The 21,880-nt window shown below is 58.8% G+C and overlaps 2 protein-coding genes across 15 annotated transcripts in view; one reads left to right on the top strand and one right to left on the bottom strand.

The window, feature by feature from the left end:
- The window catches only part of PITPNM2 (phosphatidylinositol transfer protein, membrane-associated 2), an 85,296-nt gene extending 73,188 nt beyond the window's left edge, over positions 1–12,108 (top strand). For 4 of the 7 annotated variants that reach the window (XM_012730988.1, XM_012730987.1, XM_012730989.1 and 1 more), the window contains 16 exons: positions 103–350; positions 664–853; positions 948–1,067; positions 1,400–1,617; positions 2,046–2,224; positions 3,297–3,467; positions 3,852–4,001; positions 4,969–5,133; positions 6,812–6,960; positions 7,325–7,441; positions 7,765–7,881; positions 7,965–8,113; positions 8,186–8,335; positions 8,679–8,862; positions 8,973–9,101; positions 9,197–12,108. In XM_012730988.1, coding sequence (XP_012586442.1) covers positions 103–350; positions 664–853; positions 948–1,067; positions 1,400–1,617; positions 2,046–2,224; positions 3,297–3,467; positions 3,852–4,001; positions 4,969–5,133; positions 6,812–6,960; positions 7,325–7,441; positions 7,765–7,881; positions 7,965–8,113; positions 8,186–8,335; positions 8,679–8,862; positions 8,973–9,101; positions 9,197–9,520 — 2,760 coding nt within the window. In that variant the 3' untranslated portion in view covers positions 9,521–12,108. The remainder of the gene's footprint in view (positions 1–102; positions 351–663; positions 854–947; positions 1,068–1,399; positions 1,618–2,045; positions 2,225–3,296; positions 3,468–3,851; positions 4,002–4,968; positions 5,134–6,811; positions 6,961–7,324; positions 7,442–7,764; positions 7,882–7,964; positions 8,114–8,185; positions 8,336–8,678; positions 8,863–8,972; positions 9,102–9,196) is intronic. The other 3 variants (XM_012730991.1, XM_012730990.1, XM_012730992.1) reach the window with 3 other exon arrangements.
- A 543-nt stretch (positions 12,109–12,651) lies between these two features.
- Positions 12,652–20,005, bottom strand: LOC101621829 (2-oxoglutarate and iron-dependent oxygenase domain-containing protein 2). Of its 8 annotated transcripts, none has more exons than XM_012731140.1 (12): positions 19,390–20,005; positions 19,072–19,128; positions 18,221–18,334; positions 18,029–18,128; positions 16,773–16,900; positions 16,327–16,584; positions 14,712–14,892; positions 14,241–14,414; positions 13,579–13,878; positions 13,380–13,497; positions 13,009–13,078; positions 12,652–12,929 (listed from the first exon to the last, which is right to left on the bottom strand). In XM_012731140.1, exons 1-12 carry the CDS (start codon positions 19,519–19,521, stop codon positions 12,873–12,875), a joined length of 1,689 nt encoding a protein of 562 aa, XP_012586594.1. In that variant the 5' UTR covers positions 19,522–20,005; the 3' UTR covers positions 12,652–12,872. The 8 variants fall into 8 exon arrangements, with proteins under 8 accessions (XP_012586594.1, XP_012586595.1, XP_012586596.1 ...); XM_012731141.1 differs by having other exon boundaries at positions 13,579–13,857; XM_012731142.1 differs by having other exon boundaries at positions 14,817–14,892.
- Between the last annotated feature and the right edge of the window lie 1,875 nt (positions 20,006–21,880).

Below are 21,880 nucleotides of genomic sequence, written 5' to 3'. Positions count from 1 at the left end.
AGAAATCAGGGTTCTTGGGGAGACAGGCTTCCCCCCAGGGCAACAGAGACCTTGGCAAGCAGCTAAGATTTGGGGAGCTGACACCAATCCTCACCTCCACAGGACGAGGTCAGCCCACCACTGGCCGTGCCGCCCTCCAAGATCCACGTGCTGTTGCTGGTGCTACACGGGGGTACCATCCTGGACACAGGCACCGGGGACCCCAGCTCCAAGCAGGGTGACACCAACACCATGGCCACCGTGTTTGACACGGTCATGCGGGTGCACTACCCCAGTGCCCTGGGCCACCTTGCCATCCGCCTGGTGCCCTGCCCGCCCATCTGCGCTGACGCTTTTGCCCTCGTCTCTGAGTGAGTATGCCCGCCTCCCCCACCCCAGGGTCAGGATGCCCCCATTCAGCTGCTCTTCCCGGGAGTGGCAAAACCTATGTAGGCAACTGAGCTTAGAGCCCAGGGGGCCCACCCAAAGATGAGCCTCAGTTTCCACATCTGTGATGTGTGGGTGCTGTCTGATTCAGAGACCCAGGCTCTTAATCTCTGGCCCTACTCCGGGCCCACCCAGGCTGTGGCCAGACCTGAGTCACGACTAAGGCTCCCAGGCCAGGGGAGATGGACCTCTGGTCTGAGCGTGGTCACCTTTCTCCTGACGGGTCACTTCCCCCAGTCTCAGCCCCTACAGCCACGACGAAGGCTGTCTGTCCAGCAGCCAGGACCACATCCCCCTGGCCGCCCTGCCCCTGCTGGCCACCTCTTCGCCCCAGTACCAGGAGGCCATTGCCACAGTGATTCAGCGGGCCAACGTGGCCTATGGGGACTTCATTAAGTCCCAGGAGGGCATGACCTTCAATGGGCAGGTGAGTCATAAAGTGGGGGAGGGGAGGCAGCAGCGCCTCGGGGAGGGGCTCCCCAGCCAGCAGGATGGCGCTCAGCCCTGCACTCCTCCCCCAGGTCTGCTTGATCGGGGACTGCGTTGGGGGCATCCTGGCGTTCGATGCCCTATGCTACGGGAACCAGCCGGTGTCCGAGAGCCAGGGCAGCAGCCGCCGGGGCAGCGTGGCCAGCGTGCAGGTAGCAGCCCATCGTAATGGCCCTAGGGCAAGGAGAGATGCAGCATTGGGAAGGGTTGGAGAGGGTCTCTGGGTTTGCCAGAGGAGAGAGGATGCCAAGTCCCTCGCCTGCCAGTGAGGAGGGCCTGTGAACCAGGACAGGACAGCGTGAAGGCTATGAGGACGTGGCTGGTATGGGGGAGCACAGGAGACGGAGCTCTCCCTGCTCTGGCATGGGCAAGGCTGTCTGGGCAGTGGCCACTGGGCTTGGACTCAGGCAGGAGCACTCAGCTCCCAGGACACTGCATGGGTAGTTCCATGGTCACCACAGTGAGCCTGCTCGGATCATTCCAGGACACTGACCTGCTGTCCCCGGGGATCCTGGTGAACACACCGCACTGCTCTGGTGGTGGCAGTGGCCTGGAGAACAGCCGGCACCTGAGCCGCAGCAACATTGACATCCCTCGAAGCAGTGGCGCTGAGGACCCCAAAAGGCAGCTGCCCCGCAAGAGGAGCGACTCGTCCACCTATGAGCTGGACACCATCCAGCAGCACCAGGCCTTCCTCTCTAGGTGGGCAGGGCTGCTGGGGCCTGGGGGCAGACCATGCGATCTGCCGCCAGGTGAGGCCAGGGCTGTGGTGCAGACAGCTGAGAGTGAAGATGCGAGCCAGGCCACCCCAGTGGCCACTGTGATTATGGAAGCCACCAGCTTCTATCCAGGAGGCCCAGGTTGGGCTCACGCTCTCAGCTAGGAGCAGGTGGCTTGTCAAGTCCCAAGGGACATCTTGAGCCAGGGGACCCCCCTCCTGGGGGTGGTGGGGTGTGGGAGAGTCAGGCAGGACTGCCCTGGAGCAGCTAGCCCCAAGGCACTGACCTCCTTAGACCGGTCAGAACCGGCCGTCAACAGAGGTGACCTAGATAGGCAGCACTCGGGCAAGCCTTGCTTGAGCCCAGTGGCCGAGCAGGCCGGGCGTGAGCTCTTGCATGCTTCCTCCACAGCCTCCACGCCAGGGTGCTGAGGACCGAGCCTGGCTCCCGCCGTTCAAGCAGCTCCACCATGCTGGATGGCGCAGGAGCGCTAAGCAAGTTTGACTTTGAGATTGCTGACCTCTTCCTCTTCGGGTGTCCCCTGGGGCTAGTCCTAGCCTTGAGGAAGACAGTCATCCCTGCCCTGGATGGTGAGAGCCCTGCAGGGCTGGGGTGGGGCACATGGGCTGGACAGAGGGCCTTGGTGGACCCATCACAAGCCTGTGGCTGCATCCCAGGCCCCTTCCCGTGCCACCTCCAGGGCCAGATTGGGGCAGACACAACCCCCCAGTCCAAGGTCCTACCATTGGGAAGACATGCTTAGATAGATCCCAAGGCCTCCAGGAGAGGTGGCCTCAGGCCCTGGGGGTGCTGCTTCATGATGCTCCCAAGACCCTCCCCAGTCTGTGACCACAGCAAGCTGGCCACTTGGCACCCCCAGGTTATGAAGGGGCCACAGAGGCAGTATGGCCTGAGTAGAAGCATACCAAGGCTTTGGGGCAGCGGTGTTATAGTGACACTATCTGGAATTAAAACTCAGAACTAACTCCAGTTTCCATCAACAGAGAGCAGAGCTGATGAATAAACTGGCTCAGCCAGACGGTTGAATCTGCTCCATGTCTCATTTTAAAAGAATGGGGGAGACTACAGGGGTGCAAAGGCTCTGACATTTTTGTGATAAACAGGGCAGGAGACAAAGTTCACAGGCATACATACAAGGGCATGCATACCTACTTGGGTATGTTTTAACAAAAAGGCATATACTACCAATAGTTCATACTCACGGTCCTAGCAAGCTCAGAAATGCTTAACACAGCAGCCCAGTTCCCAAGGTCCAGGAGCCCAGCCAGTCCAGCCCATGCCAGCAGGCCCCATGTACTAGGGCTGCACCTGCCCAGAAACCTCCCAGAAGGTGCTCATGGAGTGCTGGCAGACCTGGGCTGGAAGCAGCCTTCTACCCTTCTGGATTCAAAAAAAATGCTTTACCATGATCGTAATAATTTTTTCATTAAAAAAAAAAATGGTTTTGTAAATTGCCCCAAACAAACAGACCCCAAATTGACAAAAACATACTTTGGAGTTTTCCTGTGTCCCAATCCCCGGTGTCCCCACCCCTCTGGCTCTGCCCAGTGCACCCCCCCCCCCCCCCGGGCCGTTCCCTGGCCCCAGGACCAGCCTCCTTGGGCGGAGCTGGCTCTGGAACTGACTGATGCCGCCTCCCAGTTTTCCAGCTGCGGCCCGCCTGCCAGCAGGTGTACAACCTCTTCCACCCCGCCGATCCTTCGGCCTCGCGCCTGGAGCCGCTGCTGGAGCGGCGCTTCCATGCCCTGCCGCCGTTCAGTATTCCCCGCTACCAGCGATACCCGCTGGGCGATGGCTGCTCTGCGCTGCTGGGTGAGCCCCACTGGAGCCCAGAGGTGGGGTGGGCGGTCAGCTCTAGCACCCCTCCAGATCTGGCTACCCCACATGGTGTCCCGGCCCCACCAAGCCCAGCAAGGCAGGAGGGATGGGTCTCAGGCCAGGGAGCAGGCTCCACTGCCCACTGCCCTTTGAACTGGGGACCCCAGAGGGAATGGACTGGGCCCCTAGCCTGAGGATGGAGGCAGAAGGGAGGATAGGGAGTGAGTGTGAGGGCCTGGTGTCCACTCAGGTCCTGGTGTGTGTCCTGCATCTTGTCATGTCCTGGTCAAGGAGCCCGCGTGTGTGTGTCCAGTGTGTCCCAGTGCCCCACACGAGTGTCTGTTCTTGTCCTCTCTGTTCTCTCCTGTCTGCTTCCAGTCGAGACCGTGCAGAGAAACCCCCAGCTGGTCCTGGAGGGCGCCCCCTTGGCCCCTCTCCCACCCGGGGATGGCTTCCTGGAAACCAGCATCCCTGTTCCCGCGCTCTCCTGGCAAGATGGGCCCCGCCCGAGCCCGGGCTGTGCTGAGTGTGTGTGACTCCCCTTGCTCGTGGTGGTGTCTGCTTTGCTGGCTGACCCCTGATCCTCAGGATCACCCCCATGCCCTCCTTGGCCAGTCAAGTTTGTCGGAAGTGGTGGCAAGGAATGGAGACCTGGCAGAACAGGTTCTGGGGACCTCGACTGCACCCTGGAGCACAGGCTCAAGGGGACCCAAAATGGAGGGGATTCAGGAGCCCTAAGGGGGTGGCTCCTCTAGCCCTTCAGCCCTTTGTAGGCTGGCAGCGGCAGCTAGGCCGCTGTGGGGTTAGCTCGCTACCTTCTGGGCCCCAGGAGAGGCCTTTGATCCCAGTGGGGCTGGAGCCTTAGGGACATAGCTCCTCCCTCATGAGGGCATTCAGGTACCTCCTCTAGACATGGGTCCCCATTCTCCCTGCTCTGTCCTGCCTTCTGCCTGGGCCCAGGTGAGCCTGGCCTCAGCCCTCCACCTGCCTTTGTACCTAGCTGCGCAGTCCACATGGCCTCTTTGTGGGGGATGTGCAGGGCTGTGGCCTCATAGTGCAGCCCTGCAGCCACCCCAGAACTCTGTTGTTAGTGCCCCTTGAGTGCGGGGCAAGCTGCTGAGGCTGTGGGTCAGACAGGCTGGGCTGAGCCCTGGAGGCCGAGGTGAGACTCGATCAGGAACTACATGTGGGATAAGAAGGGCGGCTGCCTCACCTCCCTACCTACCGTGTCTGTGTCAGTCTGTCTCTCCCTGCCCCAGTCCTCCCTCCTCCTCTGCCTTGGCTTTGTACCCTGCCCTCCTGGCCTGAGCAGATGGGCCCTGGCATGCTTAGGCCCACCCCCTGCCAGCTGTGCTCAGGTACCAGGGCTCCTCTGCAGCTGAGGGCGCCAGCCTTGTCCGCCCCAGGCCAGGCCTGGGCAGGCGCTGCTCAGGCTGGGAGCTGGGCCAGGTAGGGCCCTCTGACACCTAGGTCTTGGCTCCTTGTCCACCCACAGCAGACGTGCTCCAGGCTCACAACACTGTCTTCCAAGAGCATGTCACCCCTTCCTCACCCAGCACGGCACCCACGACCCGCGGTTTCCGCCGAGCCAGTGAGATCAGCATTGCCAGCCAGGTGTCGGGCATGGCTGAGAGCTACACGGCGTCCAGCATCGCCCAGAGTGAGTGCAGCACGCCGGCCTCCCCGAGCCCTCCTGCTGCCGGAGCAGGACCCTCTGCCTCCTCTGCTCAGGCCTAGGAACTGCATCTGGTTACCTAGGCATGGGCAGAGACGAGGGGTGATACGAGCCCCCTTACAGCACAGGGCAGCCCCCACAACCAAGAGTGCTCTGGTCCCTGGGACTGAGACCCAGAAACATGGCCTCAGCAAGACCCCGAGCTAGAAGGGGCGGCCCAGCCCAGCTGCCAGCAGGGGAGAGCTGGGCACTTCCACCTGGATAGCTGGGAGGCACTGGGTCCGGGAGGAGGGGTCCTAGACCCAGGAGGCACCGCTGCTCCCTGAGGGAGAATGTTGAGGAGGTGGTTCTGGGCAAGGCCACAATGCTGAAGAGGTGGCTGAGAATGCCAAGGAAGCCAGGTCACCCTGGAGCCGGCCCCAGGAGGCAGAGGGTCTGGGGCCTCCTTTGCTGTTGCCTCCTGCCCTTCTCAGCAGCTTTTCAGCAGGCGGAAGCAGAGTAGTCCTGCTTGGCCCAGCCCACTGTGGGTGCCCCTGCCCATCAGAGCAGCCAGTGCAGTGCCTGGTGTGGCTGTACTGGAAGGAAGGCCCGTCTTGCCCACGCCTGGCTGCCCTCCCAGTGCCTTCCTGTGCTGCCGCAGCTGTGTGGCTAAGTCCTCCAGTTATTCCTGCTTCTCAAGAGAGCCCAGGGCCACTCAGCCACACTAGCATCAGGCGCCTGTCCCAGCTCATTCTGCCTCCCCCATCCCCCAGCACCCCAGCGGGCAGCTCACAGACCACCCAGTTGAGCCCTGGTTTGCAGAGTCCCCCCCACTTCCCTGACATGGACATCAGGGAAGGTACAAAGCAGGGCAGGCCCTCCGCCCACATATGCCCTTCTCTAGCTGGGATCACCCACTGTCTCCAGGCATGTCTCACTGTCAGACCTCCCCACTGCCACCCCATCCTAGCACTTACCACCCTACCTCACCGCTCCCCTCAACCAGGGAGCTGGAGGCTTGGTCTAGGAACATTCAGCCACCCAAGAATGGATGAAGTTGACTGGGGCGGGGGGCTGCCCACAGACTGGGGAAATGAAGCTGGATGAAGGCCCAGGGGTTCACCAGCAGGCAGAGAGCCCAGAGAATCCCACCTATAAACAGGGGGTCTGATTACTGAGCAGCTCCTGCATGCAGCCACCAGGGGGCACTCCACAGGCCTGCCTGGTCTGGAGCCCAGATCTACCCCCCAGGCCTTTGGGCCGGAAGGTCCAGCTCCTGGATGCTGAGGACTTTGTTCTGGGTTCAGAATTGTCACTACACCTCTGCAAAGCTTCTCAACAGCCTCGGGGCTCTGGGGACAGACAGAGGCTAGAAGAAAATAGCAGTGGGGCCCAGGACAGAGGGTCACCAGGATCAAGGGATTGGGCTTGTCCCCTCCCCCTGACCCTACTAGCAACTTGTGGAAAACCAAACAGCTCAGGCTGAGGGCACTCAGGCTGCTTGCACACTGGCCTGGCATCCTACACTTCTTCCTGCACTCTGCCACCCAGTGCTTTGTCTGTGCCCTTTTCCCTGGTGGGAGAAGTGGTTGCTTTTGGGACTGAGCCAGGCCTGAGGGCCAGGTGACCCTCTGGGTCCCTGCCCAGTGCTGCCCAGCCCAGTCACTGCTGCTCCTCCTGTCAGTTGCTGCCAAGTGGTGGGGCCAGAAGCGCATCGACTACGCCCTGTACTGCCCTGACGCTCTGACAGCCTTCCCCACGGTGGCCCTGCCCCACCTCTTCCATGCCAGCTACTGGGAGTCAACAGACGTGGTCTCCTTCCTGCTGAGACAGGTACCCTGGGGTCCTACCTCCAGGCACACCCAGGCCTTGGGAGAGCCCCTAATGTCACTGCCAGCAACAAGGCCCTTAGCCAAGGAGAGGGCTGTGGGGGCACCTGCCTGACTTCTGTCAGACCACAGAGCAGGCAAGATAGAGGAACCATTGGGGGCTGTCAAGATAGGGTGACTATATTTGCACACTCATGAGACAGATGTGAATTTGTGGGGTCCAGAGGATAGACTGTAGTGGGTTAGTGTCCTCCCAAGTCCTTATGGTCCCTGTTTCTGGCTCCTAGGGTGGTTGGCCTCTGCCTTCCAAAACAGAAGGCCCCAGCCAGGAGCCTGCCTCATGGCTGCCTCTGCCCATCTCCTTCCAGGTCATGCGGCATGACAATTCCAGCATCTTGGAGCTGGACGGCAAGGAGGTATCGGTGTTCACCCCCTCAAAGCCCAGAGAGAAGTGGCAGCGCAAGCGGACCCACGTGAAGCTGCGGGTGAGCGTCTGTGGAGTGCAGGCCCCATGCTGCATCCTGCCAGAGGCCCCCATCTGTAGATGAGGAAGCCAATGGCAGAAAAGGGTTACCCGAGACTTACAACCTGCGAGGGTGGTGCTTACTCATTTATAGCCAGGCAGGTACCATGAGACTTCCTTACTCCCCCAAGGCCACATAGTTCAGTGGCCAAGCTGGATTTCAACCTAGCAGCTGGGCTTAAAGTGTGCCCACCCCCTTCAGGCCAGAGGGGCTTGAGGAGAGTGCAGGAGACCCCAGCCTCCCTCCTTCCCATCCCAACCCCACCTCACTCCTCCGCTCCCCAGAACGTGACTGCCAACCACAGGATCAATGACGCAGTTGCCAACGAGGATGGGCCGCAGGTTCTGACGGGTCGGTTCATGTATGGGCCCCTGGACATGGTCACCCTGACTGGAGAGAAGGTGAGGGGCCCTCTGTATCGCCTCCCCCTGGCTGGGGTGTAGGGAGTAGCAGGGCACAACCTGCCATGACCAACCTCCCCCAGGTGGATGTGCACATCATGACACAGCCGCCCTCGGGTGAGTGGCTGTATCTGGACACGCTGGTGACCAATAGCAGTGGCCGCGTGTCCTACAGCATACCTGAGACACACCGCCTGGGCGTGGGCGTCTATCCTGTCAAGATGGTGGTCAGGTAGGTGCCTCTGCCAGAAGTGGGCTGGGGCTGGTGGAGGGGCTCAACGTTCTGATGACCTGTTCCCCCCAGGGGAGACCACACCTTTGCTGACAGCTACATCACAGTGCTGCCCAAGGGCACGGAGTTTGTGGTCTTCAGCATCGATGGCTCCTTTGCTGCTAGTGTGTCCATCATGGGCAGTGACCCCAAAGTGCGAGCTGGAGCCGTGGATGTGGTTCGGTGAGTGGGCCAGAGGGGCAAGGGGAGGGGATGGGCATAGAGGAGGCTCTGGAGGCGACCAGGGGGCAGGGAGAGTCTGGGGTGCCACAGGAAGGGCATTTGACCGTGTCTCTGGACCAGGTTTTTAACCTCTGGTGTGGATAGGGAGGCGGGGCTGGCACCGGCTGAGGGCAGCTGTGGGCCACAGGTGGGTACAAAGTACTGTCGTTGCCAGTGTCACTGTTGGAACTGGATCAGAAAGGCACTTTTCAGTGGCCTGAGTGGGGGTTGGCTGAGCAAGGAAATGGGGGCCCAGGAAGGAGAACAGGGCAGCTGTGGACACCCAAGCCTGCCCCCAATGCAGGCACTGGCAGGACCTGGGCTACCTCATCATCTATGTGACCGGCCGGCCAGACATGCAGAAGCAGCGTGTGGTGGCATGGCTGGCCCAGCACAACTTCCCCCATGGTGTGGTGTCCTTCTGTGATGGGCTGGTGCACGACCCGCTGCGGCACAAAGCCAACTTCCTGAAGCTGCTCATCTCTGAGGTAGGTGCTGGTCTGAGGACGGCTGATCTGGGACAGGGCCTGGTGAGGGCAGGTCTCTGCCTGGAGCAAGGCCTGGCTGGGGTGGGCTTCCACACCTGTCTTCTCCACAGATGCACCTGCGCGTGCACGCAGCCTATGGCTCCACGAAGGACGTGGCAGTCTACAGCTCCATCAGCTTGTCCCCCATGCAGATCTACATTGTGGGCCGGCCCACCAAGAAGCTGCAGCAGCAGTGCCAGGTGAGTGGGCCCATCATGCTAGCCAGCAGGGACTGGAGGCCCCAAGAGCTTGGCCATGACCACTGTCCTCTTCCTTGCCCTCTCCCCTCCCCCAGTTCATCACTGATGGCTACGCAGCCCACCTGGCTCAGCTCAAGTACAACCACCGGGCACGGCCAGCTCGCAACGCAGCCACCCGCATGGCGCTGCGTAAGGGCAGCTTCGGCCTGCCAGGTCAGGGCGACTTTCTGCGCTCCCGGAACCACCTGCTCCGAACCATCTCAGCCCAGCCTAGTGGGCCTGGCCACCGGCATGAGCGGACACAGAGCCAGGCGGACTGCGAGCAGCGGGGCCAGCGCAGCATGAGCGTGGCTGCCGGCTGCTGGGGCCGCACCATGGCTGGCCGGCTGGAGCCAGGGACAGCCACCGGCCCCAAGTAGGGCACTGGTCGGGAAGGCGCTGTGGTCTCCATGGTGCTAGGCCGGGGTGGCGAGCCCAGCCAGGCCTGACCTGGGCACATGCAGTTGATGGGGACAAGCCTGTCCCAGGGCCTGGTGGAGGACACTAAGTGCCACATGCAGCCCTCCCAGCCGTGCCTCATGCCCTAGGGTCTGAGAGGTTTCAGCTGGTAGAAGCTGGCAGGACAACCAGCCTAGAAGAGGACAGAGGGACCATGTCCCCTGAATGCACGGGCACAGAAGATGCTCCTAGACATTTGCCCTGCCTTGACCTCTGGCATCCTGACGCCAGGCCTGGGCCCAGTCTGCCACCTCCTAAGTCACTAGCTCATGGTGACCCCCAGGTCCACTCCTACTTGGTAGCACCTCCAATGGGGTCCAGCCTGCTTCTTGTTAATTTGAGTTAACTATTTAACCTCACTGGTTTTGCACTGATTTCTGAGAGCGGAGACCCATTATCATCTCCTATGGCTATGGACTTGTTGGAATGCACGACAATTCAGTTGGCTGATCCAGGACCTATTGCCACTTGGAAGACACCAGGGCACTCACCTTGTTGGAGAGAAGGCCATATCTTCATTTCTGCAGCACTGGACCCCCGCCCACCTGTCTACCTGCCCTACCTGGAGTCCAGCCCAGCTGCAGGCCTGGCGTCATCAGTGGCCCTGGGCATAGCCCAGGCGACGGGGCCTGTGAAGCCACAGCCAGGTCCCAAGCAGCCCCGCCTTGGGCTGTGGGACCTGGCCAGGCCTGGCTCCTCTTCTGCTCCTTGCCTGCCATCAGTCAAGGCCCCAGCCTCGGCCCTCCTGCGGCCCTTCTGCGTTTCTACACCTTTCTACTCCAACCTGATTTCTATGAGGTTTTTTTTTAATGAGCAATCCTTGGCTGCTTCCTTTTCTTAACTCTTTCAGTACCAAGCGCAGCCCCTCCACATGAAAACACCCAGCACTGTGATGGAGTCCAGCCTGGTTCTGGGTCCCAGGGCCCTGCCCTCTGCCCACATGGCAGGGAATGGCTCCCTGCCTCACCTGACCCCATTAATCCACTGAATTTCTACTCTGGGATGGGTGGGGCACACACTTAGGTTTTTTTAATGCCAATTCCTTTTCGATGCCGAATCTAAGAAGCCACAACTCGCTTTGTTAGTTTAAGGGCAGGCAGCCATGATGCCACTTCCCACCTGGTAAGGACCGTGCAGTCCTGCATGCCAGGTCCAAGCCTCGACCTTCCCTCCCCAGTACCACCCAGAACTTGGCTGTGGCTCTCCTGCTGCAAGACTGGGGACAGGGGAAGGGTGTCCTGGGGGGACCCCCAGGGGCCTGCAGGCTCCACCTCTAAGAGGCTGCTGCCAACCTGGATATGGCCTCAGGCCCTCACAGCCAGGACAGGGAGGCAGATTGATGTTGACATTTTCCCGTGTATAGATATGTACAGCCAAAGGGTTGTGTAAATGTTCTGCAAAAGTGGGTCTATACAGAGTGAAGCTATTTATTTTGTGCAGAGAAAAATGTCTGAAGGGATGGGACCTTCAGGGTTTATTCATATTTAAGATGTAGCTTTTTGTTGTTGTTTCAGGTGTTATGTATAAAGCCATGATTATTTTATGGACCAAGTTTTAATGTAACTGTTGCAGTGAAAGTGCAATATCTGACCCCTCACTCCCCAGCAGGAAATCGCTTGGCCTGACAATCACATCCCGGCCAGTGGCCCTGTGGCCAGTGCCTCCTCGTCTTTTCAGTTCCCTTTACCCTGCCTGCCGCCTCGGTGACCAGCCATCCGGGGGAGCCCCTGAAGTCTTGGCCTCGTTGCAATAAAGGCTGGGAGGCCTCCTGGCCCAAGGAAGTCGTGTGGGCAGAGGGCTCAGCCTCTCCCCAAGGCCACTTCCCCAGACTCCATGCTCCCCTGCCCACCTGCCTGCCCAGCGCCAGCCATGCCAAGGACAACAGCAATAGTCCCCTGGGCCTTTCCTGGGGGCCCTTAGCCATAGGTGGTGAGATGGGCAGCCCACCCTCCCGTGATGTCTCTTCTATATCCAGGTCTGCTTTCTGCCCCCCTTAAGATTCCTTTTGGCACATTCTCCTCTTGAGGAAGCACCAATTTTATAGAAACTGAGAGAGGGAGGGCAGAGTCCTTTAAAAATACCAAAAATGTTTACAGTGTTGGGTGCTGAGCTGCAGGGCTCAGGCCTGACCAGTCGTAACCAAAGGGTGAGGCAGGTCTTGCCGACTGCCACCCACCCAGGCCTGTTAGAGTAGAGCCTTAGTCCCACACTTACCCACCCCCAAGCCTCAGCCCACACCCCTCCCCCCACTTGTCCTCTTTGATTCTAAAGAGGGATTCAGCGGAGACCCCGCCCCTTCCCAGCTCCTCTGAGCTGCCTGCCCACCCATCGCGTTGCAGTCTTCATGTCTGGCCTCCTCCCATCCTGTCTGTCTGTCTGTCTGCCTGGGCCACCTGTAACAGTGTCCTGACTCGCCCCACCCCCTACTGTCCCTGCACTGTTGGGCCTGAGTGTGCTCTGTATACAGTGTCACTGTCTGATACACCGATTAAAGAAGCAGGAAGGCTTCCTTCTGGGTCTCTTTACTGCAATGGCAACTGGGTGGGGGTGGCGTGGGGGCCTGGGCAAGGTCAGAGCCAACCCTTCCAGTAAACAAAGGCAGCTGCACTCATAGTAACACCAACTCGCTCATGCGGACCTTACCTCAGGCTGGGCCCTTTTAGCCCCTCCCAAGGCATGAACTTGCTTCATCCTCACAGCAACGCAGTGGGGTGGGTGCCGTCGGCCTCCGCTGTACAGAGGACATGGTGAGCTGGGCCAGGATTCCCACCTGGACCACTCAAGCCAGTAGCTACTGTCACCTGCAGAGCATCTCCCTTGGACCCTGAGGGAATCAGTTTTAAGAGCACAGTCTCTGGGTTTGAGATTTATCTGGGGCTGGGGATGGAATCCAGGCAAGTGATCTGAAGGTAAGCAGAGAAGAGTGCTCAAGTCCTACAGGGCAACCCCAGGTTCCCCAAGAGTTCCTGGAACCCTCTCTCCCACTCCACCCCCTGCCACGAGTTAACCTGTACTCCTTCCTTGACACAAAAAAAACAACAGAACATAAGTCTCTAGCCAGGGGGTGTTTAATATCTGGGAAGATGCAGTCTCAGGAGGTGGGCAAGCTGTCAGGCCACCTGAACAGGTCCTGCTCCTCTGCCTGCTCCATCTGACAGGAGGCTAGGCCAGAGACCGGCGCACGGAAGGAAGGGAAAATAGCACCGGCTGGGCCTCCCTGCCACCAGCCACAAGGCCTGTCTGCAGCCATGTCACCAACAGTGTTCAAAGACCTTAAGGCAGCAGCCCAGCCCGCATCTGAAAAGCCAGGCCATCTCCTCGGGTGGCTTGCTGGGGATGAGAGAACACAGGAAGAGGGGCGTCAGAAATAGAGGTGAGGGTGGGCCACAGGCAGAGGGGCAACACCAACCTTGTTGATCTCCCTGTGCCGTTCTTTGGTTACGATTTCCTCAAGAACCTCGCCATCGCCCTTAATGAGCCTGGGGGAGAAAGGGGAGCCTGAGCCTCGAATGCCTGAGCAACAGAATCAGAACCATCTGGCAGAGGGATACAGGCTCAGGCCCCCATCATCTTGAGTGAGTGGAGGCCTAGGCATTTGCACCCCTAGACAAAGATCAGGAAATGGGTGTGCTGCCATCACCCCAGCCAGCAGTGGTTCTTTGAAGATTCTCAAGGCCCTTTTAAGTCCCTACCATTGCTCGCTCACTCCACCCTCCTTGGCCTTTTTAGAGCAGCAGAGGGCAGCTCCCATGCGCGAGCCTGTAGCTGAGTGCTGCCCACCTGGTGCGCCCCGTCTCCGGGTCCACCACCTTGCGGATGACACTCTGTCGGGCATCCCACTCTTCCTTGGTCATGGGCTTCATGGCCTGGATGCGGGACTTCTGCTCATCTGTCAGTACTGGAAGGGGAGATGGGAGCGGGGTGGTGGGAGGGCCTGGAGGAAGGCACCCGCCCCTTCCTGCAGCCTAAGCAGCAGTACCTGGACCTTCTTCCTCCCCAGCTGATCTGTGCCACTGGTCCAGTGAAGGTCCTGGCAGAGCCTCCACCTGCAGCAGCTTTGCCTTCTCCTTGCCTTTCTTCTTCAGTTTCTTCTTCCTTTTCTTTTTCTTCTTTCTCTTTTTGTCCTTGTGCTTCCCCCGCTTCTTCCAGTCATCACTGGAGGAAGAAGAGGAGGATGAGGAGGAAGAGGAGCTGGAAGAACTGGAAGAGGAGGAGGAGCTGGATCTTGGTCTCCTCCGGGTCTTGTGCTTGCTTCTCTCTGTGATGCAGGGAGGTGAGGCTGGAAGGCCAGAAGGGAAATAAAAAAACTTTCGTTCCCTTGCTCTGGCTATTGGAAGGCTCAAGCCAACTACAAAGGGCTAAGACCCTGCTGGCAGGATTTTCCAGAGCAGGAATCAACTCTTCCTGTCTCCACGGTCACTGCCTGGGAAGCCCATTCAGCACCGCTGCATAAAATGCATGATTAAGGGCTCCAGCCCCTGGATTCTGAGGATCTGTCAACCCGGATATCCAGGTTCTACACCCTGCCCCTCTGACTACTGCTCACTGCGATGTCCCTTTAGCTGGTCGGGGAGGCTGGCCCAGCTCGCAGCTTCCTCCATGAAGTTCCCGCGCCCCTTTCCCATTCCCGCTGGTCCTCACCCTCCGCCCTACAGGCAGTGGCGCTGGCCTTGCGACTGTGCGATCTAGAGACTGAGCAGCTCCTCCTGGGGTCCTTACTGCTCTTCTTCCTTTTCTTTCCCGACCCTCGCCCCCGGGACCGGCTGCGACTCCTCGAGCGCTTGCGAAAGCCGACATGAGCCATAGCACCACGGTCTAGAGACCCGAGAGACGCGCTTAAACTGGGAGTCACGCTGCCGGCAAGCAGACTCGGATGCTCCAGACCGGATCCTCTGGGGCCCCAGGACTCATTACCACCCTGCGGCAGAGGATGGTCGGGAGCAGCCGCACAATCCTCACCATCCCCACCCGGGGTCCCAGGCTCCCCCGCTGACCGGCAGAGGCTTCCGAGTGCCCCCCCTTTAAGGCCCCGCCCCACTACTCCACGCCTGCGCACTCGGCCTGGTGCTCAGCTGATAGGTGCGTTGTGAGCCCTTCTTTGCGTCCTCCTACCCTCTACCCCGTCCCCTCTGCGGCCTGGCTGCCTTAAGGCCGCCGCGGGCTGCTCCGTTCCCTCCACTACCCAACGAGCCGAGTGAGCCCAGCGGAGTGCACCACCTGCCCCGGGCCTTCTCGTGAGGAAGCGGTGGCTGTGAGACTTCCGGCCTGGGTGGTGCTCTGGAAGGCGGTCCGGCTGGGGAGCAAGGTGCCGCTGTCTTTAGTTCTGAGCCCCAGGTTCCGTGACTCCCACACTGGGATAAAAACAGAATCCGCCTTGCCCAACTCCCACGAAGGCTCTCTTCCAGGGCTGCACGTCAGACACACCCGAAGCCTAATGATCTGGGAGATGATCACCCGCTTGCGCGCCCCTTTCCCTCCAGGTTGACATGCCCCGGTCCGCACCGTGAATACAGAAGATACCCTCATATGTCCACACAAGCAGCAGAGACCATGGCAAGAGCACGAAGGGACCCTGCTGGGGAGTGGGCTGCGGGCCTGTCCCAAGTTGGCGGCTGAGCCAATCTCTGCCAGGTGGGATGGGGCCTGGTGTTTCCAGAACTCCTCTTCCCAGAGAAGCCGGAGGTCAAGGTTTCAATAAGGAAATCCCTGCTTTGCAAAAGTGCAACCAGACAGAGCACAGCTGCAGCCCTCACAGACTCCTCAGTAACGACAACGCAGCAGCAAACAAACCCCTTAATAAACACTTTATTCACATTTCCTCATCTGAATCACCCAACAAATCTAGGAGTGCAGAGCAAACTGAAGCAAGCTGGTCAAGTGGCCACCCAGTCTCTGCTCTTAACTCCTGGATAAGACACCTGGTGGCCACTCAGGTCCCTTTGCACAGGTGCTTTCTCCCCAGCTCAGGCCACTGTGGATAGCTCACACCATACTCCCCAGGAAGCTTCCCTTGGAGATCAGAGCCATCTTGCCGTGGAGATAGGTGCCTGGGAAGTTCATACTCACCACCACACACACACTTGTCCCACCCCAACACACATCCCAGCCAGTAACTGGGGGTGGAGGTGGGGCAAGCACATCTCAGCCCTGCCCCTTCCCTGAGGATATTCCCTCCATGACCCATTCACAAAGAATCCTCATCTCAGGCTCCACTTCGAACCTGCCCAACCTAAGCCTGCCTGTCTGCTGTAAGAATGACCCATAAGATTGTGTGTCCTTCTGAACTAAGTGCCAGGGGCTACAGGTAGTTTTATTTCTGCCCTAACTGACTCAAGGGGGGGGGGGGCAGAACCCTTGCCTACTGCACCACCCACCCTGGTTTCCACCAGATTCAAGTCAGTGCACACACATCCACCATGGCAGGCTCCTCCCGGGTGAAGCCATCTCCAGTGCCTTCATCATCCACCAGCTCAGGCTTTTGGCAGCACATGGGACAGAGATGGTTGCGCACCGCAGAGGCCCGGAGCCAGACCACGAGGTTCCAGCGCTCACCAGTACTCAGGGTCCGGGCCCCATGCAGCTGGCCACCTCGGTGAAGGACACCCTGGCCAACCACATGCTCCACCTCCAGGGGCTTGGCCAGGGCTGAAGGTGCCTGCAGACAGCAGAGGTCAGGCTAGGCTCTTAGGGCCAACCTAGGTCCTGCCACAGGATCACACATACTAACCTGGAAGTAGCCCCCGAAGTAGAGGGAGCCCCCCGTGAAGGCCTTGCCCAGGGCCACGTTGAGGGTGAGCTCGGCATTATCATAGTGACAGCCCAGTTCACGGTCCTGGTGTGGTGCATATTTGACCACGAAGGCACGGTGGCTGTCCAGCCGGCCACCCCCACTGTCCGGGTAGAGCAGGGCCGTTAGTGGCTGGAGGAAGTGCTCCCGCAGCGGTGTCACCAGTGGCTCATCCAGGCCCAGTTCATGAAGCAGCACCTGGAAGAGGAACTCTGGGTCACAGGAACAGGTGGGTCCTCACTCTGGATGTTTTGCCAACATGAAACTTGGTTAGTTTCACAATAATCCTGCCAGGATCTCATTTTACAGACAGGACCAAGGCACGGAGGGAGCATAGCTTATCTGCAGCACTGCAGATATGCCCCCCTCCCTAGGGCTTCACCCACCCCATAGTTGTTCATGGTGTTAGGTCGTCCCTTGGGCATATCCGACTGCTCAAAATGCTCCAGCTCTTCCAACAAGGCCTGGCAGAAGGGCGCCGTGAACACTGGCAGCCGGTAGATACGCTTCTCCTCTGTAGAGGGAGGGATGGTGTGAGGCCAGTGGCTCTGGAGAAGGGCCAGGTCAAACAGGGAGTTTCAGTTGCCTCATGAGCAGTGTGAGCCCCATGTCTTTTCCCTTTGCTCTAGCCTCAGCTTCCTCATCGGTACTCAATGCTATGGTAACTGTGATGATTTTGTGTGTAGACAGAATGTGTGTGGAATAAGGCAACCTATTCTCGACCTCCTGCCCATTCCTGGAGCCTATGGGCCAGACTGCAATGCCCAGTCTGCTCTCTACACTAAGATGTCTGCCCAAGGACCCCTGGGCCAAGCAGCCAAGCCCTGGGACTCTCTGATAATCCACCAAAATCTATACCCCAACCCAAGAGTCTCTTAAGCCTGCTCCCCATGGGCAGGGCAAGAGCAGCTACTCTTTCCTGCCAGGCCCTGGTACAGAGTCCTGGCTTGCAATGGAAATGTGGACATTTCTTAGCAGATGCATCCCTCGTGCCCCACACATTCTGAACAACTCACATCCCAGCTTTAACAAGACAGCTTCAGTTACTGGGGAATGGGTGGCAATGATAAGGCCAATTGAGGTCCCTACCACCTCCAACCAACCCAGGCTCCAGGAGACTGGCAAACACCTTCAACTCCCCTGTGCTCCACACCTGTATGCACATGGCCTCAGCTCACCCTGACAGCACCATTGCAGACAGACATCATTATTGACCATTATCATCTCGTTTCAGATGAGAAACGGAGGCAGAAATTAAGGAACTGGCAATAGCTGCTTAGCCTGGGACTTCCCGTGGGGAACAGCCCATACGAGACCCCACGACCAGGAATTCGCAGCACCAAGAAACATCACTATTGCCCATTCCTCCAGGACTAAGCAGAGGGTTGCTCCCTCCATCACAGGCCCTAGGGGTCCTTCACCATCCCATGCCAAACCCTGAATCTGTCTCTGCATCAAGGCTGGTGGGCTCAGACCCAACTGAAGGCCCTGAATAAATGTAAGTGTGTCCACATGGCCCATTGCTAGTAGGGTGACCCTACTGGCTCTTCTAGCTTCTGCTTATTTGTTTTGGGAAGGCAGACATGGTGGATAGAAACCCCAGTCTCCTGAGTCCTGCCAGATCACGGAACCAAGACCTCACCTGATACAGTCTCCAGCCGCTGAAGAAGGCCCTGGAGGTTTGCACCTGGCGATGTGCTATACTCGGTCGCAGCCAGAAACTCAGAGGCCAGGGACCCTTCCTGGGGGCAGAACACGCCAACATGAAACTTGGAGCAGGTGGCCCCTTCTACCTCCAGTGACCTGCCTCAGCCCCACACATGCCCACTGGTACCTGCAGTGAATGATAGATGTCAGGCCTTGCTGGGTGGTAGGAGCTGGCGATGAAGGCTTTCCTGGCAGCCGATTCCTGCCCCAGCCGCTGCCGCCGCTCAACCTCCTGCTGCAGCTAGGGTGGCACAGGACCTGGTTACTTCCCACACCCAAGTCATGGTACAGATAAGGAAAAGGACTCAGGAAGCCAGAGCAGGGCCCAGGCTGGAAGCAGGTCTCCCTACACTCCTGACACCACCAAGGTCCAATGCAGGTACCAGGCCAGAAGCTGAAGAGGGCTCCTTCTAGAAGGGGCCCAGTCCCTTCTGGGTTGCACCACCCAGGGCCTGGCTTGGATAAGCGCCCCTCTGTGTACCTTAACCAGCCATGCCCACGGGGGCTAAAGGGAAGCAGAGTGTTGGCACCAAGTGCTGTGCTCCAGAGGCTGCTGAGGGCTCCCCTGTGATACTTCCACTGCAAACCCCCAGGCCCCGGGTGAGGGAGGTGGGAGGGGAGCTGCAGCAGCCTTGGTCGTCCAGGGCAGGCTCTCAACTTCATGAACTGCTGTGAAACCCCAGAGCAGGTGACACTCCTCCTTGAGCCCAAGTTGTTCATCTCAACATGGGGTGATAGCTGCACCTATCTCCCAGAATAATTCAGAGGATGAGCTCAACAACGTGGCGTTTTCCTCTTTGGGACCAGAACCCTGGTGCTGTGCAGAGGGGACAGGTAGGCAGCAGATCAAGGAACCTTTTAGGTGTCTGACACTGAAGACGCCCCCCCACACACACACGCGCGCGCACGCCTGATTCAAATATAGTGAGGCAGGATCACGCAGTATACGGTGGGGGTACTGGCGGCGGGCACAGTTACCTCTTCTAACAGCTGCTGGAAGTCCTGTGGGCTGACACAGCCTCTGCTGCGCAGCACCTGAGGGCAGAAAGGCCAGTGAGCATTGGGACCCTGGGCAAGTCACTTAAAAGTCTCCGGGCCTTAGTCCCCCCCCCCCCCTTAAGGTGGGCATGAGAGCCCCGCGCTCACAACACGGTGGTGAGCGGTAGACACATCAAGCAGAGCGCTGGGGTCACAAAACCAGACCCCTCTAAGCGCTTAGTTCTCACTACTGTTATCAGCCCCCGTTAACGGTGCGAAGAGTCTCCGAGAAGCGGCCAGCCAGCAGAGGCCACTCACCGCGCCGTAGTCCCGGCGAAGCTGCTGCTCGCCCCGGAAGCGCACGTGCAGGCCGTAGCGCGGCAAGTACAAGTTCTCCGAGCAGAAGCAGGCGCAGCGGCAGAAGCGCTGAGGGACCCCAGCCGTCGCCATGGTGAAGAGCCTCGCGCGGCCTCGCGAGCCTCCGTAGGAGCACTTCCGGGTACGCCCCCAACCGAGGGGGTGGACAAGGGTCCGCTCCAAGTTCCCAAGCTCATAAAAAAACGAAGACTCCCCGCCTCGGAAATAGGTCTGCGGCAGTGGCGAAGAACTCCTCGGAGCCCAAGTGGAGGCGGCGGCCTCGGTTGAGAGTACACGGCTTCCTCCCCGAGGCGAGGACCAGTCGCCACACTTTGCAGTTGGTGCTCCGAGTCACACCTCCACAGGACGTGGGTCTGTAGGGCCTTGGAACTCCAAAACTTCAGACTCACATGCCGCCTCCCTGTGCTGTCCGAGCTCTTGAGGAGCCAGGAGAGCTCGGGGGCATGGAGATTTGGGGTCCGCTCTCCTCTTCTCCAAGTGCCACGAACTGGTTATCCAGTTCTGTGCGTCTCAGCTTGAATTTAGCATTTATCCCCAGCCCCTGCCTACGGGTCTCCCTCACCTGGTGCTCGGAACTCGCCTTGGGGCTTTGTTCCAGAAAATGCTCCGTCTGACGTAACTTCCGGTGGCGCTCCGCCCCGCTCCTCGGATGGCCGAGAGCAGGGTCTTGGGTGGTGCATGGGTAGTGGGCGGCCACATCGCATACAACCGGGTTCAAGTTCTGAAAAGCCGGGAGTGAGAGGAGTATCTGGGGCCCCATAGGGGATACACCTGTCAGAACACTCGGTGTCTGGGAACACGGTCCTGGTCCGCCATGCACCCCTAGGTTCAGCTCTAATGCCCGGTACGGAAGCTGGAGTGGCAGCCCTCTTGTGAGGTAGAAGTATGGCACTCAGCAGGGAGAGGATTGCCTGGCCTCTGGAACTTGCCCCGACCTGCCCTAGAGTTGCCACGGCCCCACGTGGTGCCGGTGTAGGGCTGGGAGAAGACACTCGGCCAGAGGCACCTGTGCTTGCCCCAACACGGCCCACAAGTGACAACTGTAGGCTGAGCCTCCTCTATCAGGCCCTGCATTGCGGGCTTACCACCCACCTTATCCCTTTCACGCAGACAGCCAACTTTGATCTAGGTACAGATGGGGGAAACTGAGGCTTAGAGAGCTCAGTGACCCACCTCAGGAACAACTGGGCTTCAACTGGCTGCCCTCCCCTCATCTCCTTGGGGCTTCTTGAGGACAGGGAGGAGGAGAGTCTTTGGAGTTGGTGCTTGTTGGCACTTTCTTAGTGACCGCTTTCCTCTTCCTCACCTGTATAGCAGGTTCACACACGGCATGCATAGTCACTCTGACACACAATGGCGCACGAGTCTCTGGTACACACATGTGGACTCAACACACTTCTACGTACCCACATTCTAACACCACATGCTCGCACACCCAATTTCCCATGCTCACACTCATGCACACCTCATGTGTACTCACCCACTCACACATAGTAACATGCCCGCACAGGCTGCAAGTCCCTGCCTTCCTGTCTTCTCTGGGCAGAGGCCCACTTGCTTCTCCTAAGGACACCCCAAAACCCCGGAAGAGAATACAGTGAGAATGCTGTGAGAGTCCTGTGAGAATGCTGAGCCATTCTCCCCATTTATGTAGTTGGGGGTCCCGGGCTCTGGCCAACAAAGTCTCTCTGCCCCTCCCCAGAGAGGGATTGGGAGAAGCCCCCCTGCTCCCTGGGCAGAACCTACACCAGCAGTCTCAGAGGTTTTCACACTGGCTAGACAGGCAAGACCCTCCTAAGTGAGCCATTGAGTGTGTGTCTTAGTGTCAGTGAGTACATGTCTGAATGTCTAAGTGTGTGTGAGTATGTGAGCACATATCTAAGTGTATAAGTACACATCTGTGTTTAAGTGTGTGTCTGAGATTTCATGTAAACATGTGAAAATGTGTTTTGAATGGTAGATGAGGTCCCTGCCCTCTGAAGTTTAAGTGGAGGTGAGAATAAGTAAGGGAATAAAAACATGATCAAGTTATTTTCATTCAGTTGCAGGTGTTAGGAAAACAAACTGGGTGATGGGATAACAAGTGCCTGGATGCAGCGCCCACCGCGGTCGCAGTGTGAGCAGCAATGCCTGTGATGTGGCCTAGGGTGTGGCGCGTTGGCAAGCTCGTACTCTTCGGAGTTTATGGCGGCCCGGGTCTCCCTGTGTTGCAAAGAGAGCGGCCTCGGGTGCTCATTCCTTGGTAACTTTGAATAGGGTTTTTTATGGATATTTTTGATATTTGTGGGCAGTGTGATTGCTACATGCCAGAACTTCCTGTACCCTGCACAGTCCAGTATATCTATAATCAATAGCACTGAGAATCAAACCACTAGCATTTCCCGTCAATCATAGTTCTAGTAATTATACTGACGGCGGACCTCCACTAGGG

The sequence above is a fragment of the Condylura cristata genome, unplaced genomic scaffold (assembly GCF_000260355.1).
Source record: "Condylura cristata isolate star-nosed mole 26May11 unplaced genomic scaffold, ConCri1.0 scaffold00029, whole genome shotgun sequence".
Lineage (NCBI taxonomy): Eukaryota > Metazoa > Chordata > Mammalia > Eulipotyphla > Talpidae > Condylura > Condylura cristata.
The sequence above is the reverse complement of the archived record's forward strand: the minus strand, read 5'-3'. Positions and strand labels throughout refer to the sequence as shown.